The sequence below is a fragment of the Aotus nancymaae genome, unplaced genomic scaffold, assembly GCF_030222135.1.
Source record: "Aotus nancymaae isolate 86718 unplaced genomic scaffold, 86718_ANA_hifiasm-v0.15.2.pri h1tg000016l, whole genome shotgun sequence".
In the NCBI taxonomy this organism is placed as follows: Eukaryota; Metazoa; Chordata; class Mammalia; order Primates; family Aotidae; genus Aotus; species Aotus nancymaae.
Genome location: NW_026988428.1, coordinates 26,012,450 through 26,019,885, shown reverse-complemented (window position 1 = coordinate 26,019,885; position 7,436 = coordinate 26,012,450). Strand labels below are relative to the sequence as shown.

Sequence of the window (7,436 nt, the reverse complement as noted above, 5' to 3'; positions counted from 1 at the left end):
GGGCTACATGAAAATCTTCTATTCAATTTTTCTATGCGACTAAAACTTCTTTAAAAAATAAAGTATATTTAAATAGATGAATGTTAGGTTATCTGGGATTCACAATGGAGGTGACCACATCCTTTGACCACCTTAGTATTCAAATTGCATATTCAGTCATTGGCCACTTTGACCTGATAGTATGATAACAAAATCAATCTTGTCATATTAATTCTATCAAATTATTTAATTTTCAGGCAATAGTGAAAAACATATCCTCTGAACAAAGTTAGTTTAGAGAAGAACAGGGAATTACAACATTTAAAATCAATATTAATGACAGTGAACTCACATTACAGAACATTAGCATATATCTATAGTTTAATAACATTTGGGCATTTAAACAATTAAATTTTGGCAGTGGAAATTGGATGGAAGAAAGACTTTTTTTTGTAAGAAAAAAATTTACATATTTTAATCATCTTAAACGTCTATGGATTTCAATAATTTAATAGATTCATTTAGCTCTAAATGTCTTCAAGCATGTCATAAATCCTCTGAAGTATCTAGTTTGTAATGTAGCCTGTTAATATTCATTATAGCCTGACAATATTCATTGTCTTTCTAAGATAAGTTCACTTTTGCTATTCTATTAGTCTGTCTTGTGATTTATTTTAAAGATAAAATGAATGTCTTAACTTTTTCATTGATGAATTTTTAATCCTGATTTTCTAATCAAACTTTGATGGCAATTATTATCTATTACAACGCATTATTTCCCCTTCCTACCCATTTTTCCTTTTTATAGTAACTTCAAGATCCTGACAACATTATTAAAAATATTTTATCAGTAATTATATTTGGACAGATTCCCTTTTCTAAATGGTTTAATAGTCTCTTAATAATCAACATGGATCATTTTTAGACACAGAAAAGATATAGAAAAGATTTTGCTTAGTCAAAAATGTTGAAATCTCCAGTATTTTATTCTTTTATCTCACCCCTCTTCTACCCCTGGATGGTGACATAGAATTTTATAGGGTAAACTTACATGTATTTCCACAATATAAATGGAAGGCCAGCTATGTATGGTACACTTCTGAAAAAGAGGCCTGTTACCCAAAGGTGAGACAGAAGCCATCATTCAGAGGGCATTTATGACTAGAGGCCCAGTAAATATTAAATCCACAAAAAAGTATGATAGGGAACATTATCTGTGGCAAAAATGTAAATGAACAGTTCTGCCTCTCTCATCCTTAACTTTTATCACCAATAAAATGAAAACAAAATTATCTGCCTCTAGAATTGCTGTGATGATTAACTTGGAAAATGTAAATAAAAATTCAGCACTTTGAGAGGCTGAACAAGAGGATCACTTGAGGCCAGGAGTTCAAAACCAGCCTAGGGCAACATAGCAAGACCCTTATCTCTATAGGAAAAAAGAAAATTTCAGCACTAATCAAAAATACTTTGTAAATGTCAGTTGCCGTAATACTTAATACTTTTTAATTTTCAGAATTATGAGAGAAATGTAGGCAGATGAAGGAAGAAGAAAACATTGGCTACATGCCTAAGACTTGAATATAGTTAGAACTGTGCATGTTGTTAAATCCTTTTATCCCAAATTCTTCATTGCATACTAGGATCTGGAGTGATACCATAAAACATAAAAGTAGTAAAGTCTGTTGAAAACTGCACCACAAAGAAAAGAGCCAAGAACAGAATTTTGAGTAATTTAATCAGTAAGATTCAAGTTTGTCCCCAGCTCATTTGCCTTTTATTCTTCATTTCAATTAGTTACATTTCCACTGGTTATCACCAAGGTTGTGCATGCGCCTTGAAATGTTCACAAAAGGTCCACGATACAGGGGTTTATAATAGTATATGTTATATTCAGAATCCCAGGGGAACTAATAGTCTCTGGAAGTATTCATTAAGCAAGATGAAAAAATCTTACACAGTTTCAACTACAACATTTTTAAAGACAAGTACAAGCTTCATTTGCCACAAAACTCACAAAAAATTAATTGATTGAAGAATATCTCTTTTATGCAAAATATACATTTTAGGATATAATTTAATTAATATTCTACTATATACTGACATTGCTCCTTAATCATTGAATAAAAAAATACTCTCATTGCCAGAATTATATTTTTGTAATATTTATAATTGAGGTAATAATGATAAAAGACTTAAACTATGAATAATGTTGGTGAGTTTCATTTAAGCTATAACAATTTCCCAGAACTAAACAAATATGTGACTAAACATAGGTCATTTTTGGTAAATGAATACTAACAATTTCACAACATAATTGACAATCTGATTACACAAGTGATTTATAAGAAAATGATACGATCAAGTTCATAGATTCAACCAACAAAAGTAGAAATAAGAGAAGTTAAGACAGACCTATACTACATCAGTATCACTGCCTTAGGTAATTCACAGCACAACCTACTGTGGGCCCATGAAGAGTAATTCAAAGAAGTGTGGGCCTTACTTAGAACTCAGAGATGTTGATCATGAATTTGGCTTATTTTGATGAGAAATGGCCAAGACTGTTGACCCATGCATGTGTGTTGGTATTTACAGTTGTTTCATGGACGCTGGCCAGTCTACAAGCAGAGCACTCGCATGGGGAGCACCAGGTGAGTTCCAGCCACAGTTCTTTTATAAGCTTTTAGTGCCTCATGAAGACGCGGGGATCTCTTCCAAGTACAACCTGGTCACATCAGGGCACATTCAGCAGCAGAAGTCTGTTTCCAGTATAGTCCTTGGTATGGCTAAATTCCACTGTCCCTTTCTCAGCAGTCAAAAATCCATGACAAATTCTGTACAACACTGTAGTCAATAACAGCAGCACCAGACAGCATATTAATTCTTTTACCATAAATTTGTGTGTAATTATAATGTTCTATGTGTGGTGTTATCAAAAGAATCACTGTGTCTCTAAATATCACATATTTACGTCTGGATAAATACATTGCTGTACAAGATCTCCAACATGCAGGTCATGCTCTAGTACTTGAGGATATAGAGTAATACATGTTTCGTGGCCAATAATAAAAGTGACAACTGTCTTCCTAACAAAAAATAAACACGAGAAATAGGAATTAATCAGCAGTCTCAAGGATCCCAAATGCCTTAGTAATATTATTTATCCCTCTACTTATATTACGGCATTTTTCTTCCTTCACATGCTCAGTAGACCAGACATACTATTGCTGTTGAATTCATAGGAAAGCATAAATAGACTTTCTTCCACTCAGACTGAATATGACTCCCTAAGGATTTTGTTAGAGTGTAGTAATGAATGCTGGTTGCTAGGTAGTAGAAACTGACACTGCAGCAGGCAACCAAGTGCAATGGTGAAATTGCTGCTTAAAAAACCCTGCTTATCAAAAAGATTTACAGTGTAGATTAACTTAGGTAGTCTACAGGGCATCATTAATTTGTACACAAAGCAGAGAGGCTGCTCCAAATAGCAAAAAAATAGGTATGGGGTAGGGGTTGAAGGAACTCAATATTAAAATCATGAATATCTTACAGAGGCAATTCTGTGCTTCATGAAGACAGATGGCATATACAGTAAAGACAGGGAGCTAAGACAGACAGACAGGAACAACATACAGGACAAAGCACCTGATTAAGCACTGCCTGAAAATCTGATTGATCTTTTGATTCAGAAATTTAAGGCTAGTCAAAAAAGCCTCCTGTGAACACCAATGACTTTTGATGTTTGCACAAAATAATTAATAAATTAAAAGAAAGGGGTAAAAAAAAAAGGACACTAGAGCTTTGGGTGATATTTGGCACTCTGCCTCTGAAAATGATGACAAATCCTGGGGTTAAAAAAAAAAAAACAAAAAACAAGTCTAGTACCAAGCAGCAATTCTTGGCTAAACAATGCAAGCCTGGCTGGCAGTTACCTTTCTCTCATGTTTTGTGCCTTCCCCAAGTCATTAAGTAAGAGATCTGGCCTCGGCTTTCGTGTAACCAGTAATGACAACCTCTTTGCAGTTATCTGTGTGCAAATAACCAGAGACATTCAGAACTCCAATACAGCATTTTTGAAGATAAGTAAATTAATCAAGAAATTAAACTATTTAAAACATATAATTCTTTCAAATAAGAAGAAAAATGTCAAGGAGAAACTTGCCCTCCCTGCCCCATAATTCAACATGCAGAACAATTGACCAATGCTTTTATATCAGCAGGATGGTTCAATGCAAGTACACATATCCTGAGCTATCCACAGTCCCCGAACTCTGCAACATTGCTTTCAGGTGATAGAGACAAGATGGTCCATGCAAATGAGCTGACCAAAATCATGTTGTGTGCAATCAAGATAGGATCCCATACATCTTCAGAATGGTTTACAGTCACAAGAAATAAAGTTCCAATGAAGTGGTTGGCATTTGGAAGCACACTGTTTTAAATATATCTCCCTGAAGATATGTTTATATATTAGTGCACTGGTCAATATCTGACACTATCTGTCATTTTATTGCAAAAGGAGATCAGGGCAATTAATAGGAGAAGTCTTAGCACTACTTCAGACAATCTTTAAAGCCTGAATAAGATTCATTAGCTACCCATGTGGCATTTCTGACTTCAAATTGTAGTATCATGCAAGATTTATACTGTATTAATGGAGCCTGGAGTAACTCTACATTTAATTATTTCCATTATGGGGTAAACAGTACTTGAATTAATACAATTTAGCCGACTGATGCAGTTTGGTTTACAAGATAGATGGGATGGGAGATCGAGAGCGCCTCAGAGGACAAGGAGAGTTGTAGGGTGATGTTACTGGAGAGAGCCTCAGAGCATTGCCTGCCAAGCCCGCTATGTTGTTTAAGCTTCTGGATTTTTCATATCCTTTTATGAAAAAATGCACAGACATCAGTTGAATTCAACCAGAATATAGACAGACAAATAACACCATGCAGGGTAATCAAAAGTGCTATTTTCAAGCTCAAAGAAGAATTTGTTTACAAAGAATTTAATGTTGAGACAATTTATAGCTCTAAAAAAATGAAGCTCATTGTAGTTGCCGTTTTGAAAAGATTAAACCAGCCATAATAAGTTATGGTTACAATACTTCAAAATCTATTTTTTCCCAGATTATAGTTAGTTTTAATGTATTTTTGGCATATAGAATACTAGAACTCATTTAAGAATTAGGCAAAGCAACTTAAGTAAGATATAAGCTTGACTAATATTTTAAAATTTCAGAATGTGTTCTGGAAAAAAAGAGAAATAAGTAGGCTACTTTTTCTCTTTTCATTTTTTATTTCCTAAGCTAATAAAGCATGCTTAAGTTTAAATGGACAACTCTTTTTCCAGCATATTTAATCTTCCAGCTTTATAGGGTTAAAAGATGATTCTTAAATAATGGCATTTGGTGCCATTATCCAGGTGATGTAGGATGGAATGCCCATTTCTAATTCCTTGGGTAAGAAAAGTAAAGGAAAAAAAAAAAAGAAAATGAATGAAATATAAATTGAGTCATAATTTCAGTGAAATAAGTCTGAATTTGATTACATGATGTTTTCAGCTGATTTCCACACCCCACCTTCCCACCAAGGAATTGAGAATAATTTGGTATTAATTCATGTTTTCTTTCTATTATATCACACCTTGATCTCTTGTTCATGATAGCCGTGAACTTACAGAATTAAAAAATGCTCTCACAAACTTTAGCCTTATTCCTTAGCTACTTAAGCAACCCTGTCAAGGTCACCTTTGGAAACATTTGTATATTGTAGTATTTTTTATTACAAAAGATTAGTGACAGTAAAATGAGGTGAGAAGCACATACTATAAATTTTGAAGTGAAATGTCTTAAAGCAGAGCAACTATTGACTTGAAAAGTAGTCGTACTGTGAAGCCTTGGAAACGAATGTTCTGACAGCTTTCTTGAAAAACTGTTATAGAACAGGAGAATGAAATTCTTTTTGGCAACCAACATTGAGAAAGTAGATACAATTCTAGTGGACTACTTGTCTCCCTTACACTATATGACTTACTCTTTGGATTCTGATTAGACCTCGATGTATTTGAGTGTGTGAGAAAAAAAAAAAATGGGTCCATTGTTTTTCCTTATGTTTCTTTTAGCTATTCCTTTTTCTAATTCAATCTTTTCATGGAACTTCCAGAGAAGAAGCCATGGATAGCTTTCCTCCTTTCACTGGAAGAGAAAAAGTGATTTATCTGATTATTTTATGTATGTCAGGCCAAGACAGACATGGGTGTGGATCTCAATAACAGCTGTATTATGGGGTAAAGCTCTCTTATGGCGTGAAGCTGGACTGAATAAAGAAGAAAAATGATCAACATTCCCCTCCCTTCGCCACCTGCACTGCACACACATTAGCTTTCAGCAGACTAGTTGCTTTCTTTGAGATTTTGTAGATAGAAATTTTTGCCATCCATTAACTATAATAAATGTTCTCTAGTACATAGTCTCTGCTAATTAAATAATTATCTGCCAATGTTTTGTTAATACTCTGAGCTATGAAACATGGGAGGTGGTATATATTTCATTTTATGTTGGTGAATGATGGAATAGTTAGTGGGAGGATATCTTAAATAATATTTAAGAATTACAAGTAATTTGTCCCTAAACAGAAATCTTTACATGCATGGAAGGTTAGTTATTACTGCTCTTCTGTAAAGTGACTGAAAATGTAACTTTGGGAATTGGAGAAAAAAATTATCCTGTGCCATAGAAGTTTACTGTATAACCTACAAATGTAAACTAGATGATAAACATTGATTGGTTTTGATTAAAGGCAAAGTGGTGAATGTGCATGAACTAAATGGGCCGTTAATACTTGCACATCATCATACAGATTTACAACTCTGTTCTCTACCATCTCCTTGCTCCTACAGGAACCCCAGAAAAGTAAAATTCTATTTGGCAGTTTTATAATGTTCATGCCGGTAATATTTAAAACTTAGTTGCCATTCTAAATGTTACCTTTCTGAATTATAGTTTTAATATAAATATTCTATTCCGTTTCTAGCTCCTATATTTTTAATGACTATAATTTCAGTGTCTATTTGAAAAGGCTTCCTTTCTAATACTTTAACAAGTATTTATTAGTAAAATCATATCTTATTCATATACACATTTTTCTTTATTCTACATGTCCATTTATGATTAGAAAATTTTGCTTAATCAAGGTTTTACTGGAATGGTGGAAAATATAATTCATGAGAAAAAACACTGTTGAACTTATTTTGAACTAACATCTAGATACAGAGTATTCTTTCAAATAATTCTTAAGAGTATGTGCTTATTTGTGGCAATGCTAAAACTACCTACCCATGTGCTATTCATGAGTATAATTTATGTAATATGCTTTCCTAAAATAACAAACATTCATTCTAAGTATTGGGAGTTTACTCTTTTGGGAATCCTTAAAATTTTCTTAATGTATGTC

General features: G+C 33.4%; 1 protein-coding gene across 24 annotated transcripts in view; it reads right to left on the bottom strand.

Moving 5' to 3' along the window:
* Window positions 1–207: 207 nt before the first annotated feature.
* The window catches only part of KCNC2 (potassium voltage-gated channel subfamily C member 2), a 176,534-nt gene continuing 169,305 nt past the window's right edge, over window positions 208–7,436 (bottom strand). For 5 of the 24 annotated variants that reach the window (XM_064376976.1, XM_012441451.2, XM_064376972.1 and 2 more), the window contains one exon: window positions 208–4,866. Coding sequence is in view for 16 of the 24 variants with exons in the window: in XM_012441451.2 (XP_012296874.2) it covers window positions 4,730–4,866 (137 nt within the window). In the remaining 8 variants the exon portion in view is untranslated. Of the gene's footprint in view, window positions 5,439–7,436 lie in introns of all 24 variants that reach the window. The other 19 variants (XR_010342967.1, XM_012441460.2, XM_012441464.2 and 16 more) reach the window with 13 other exon arrangements.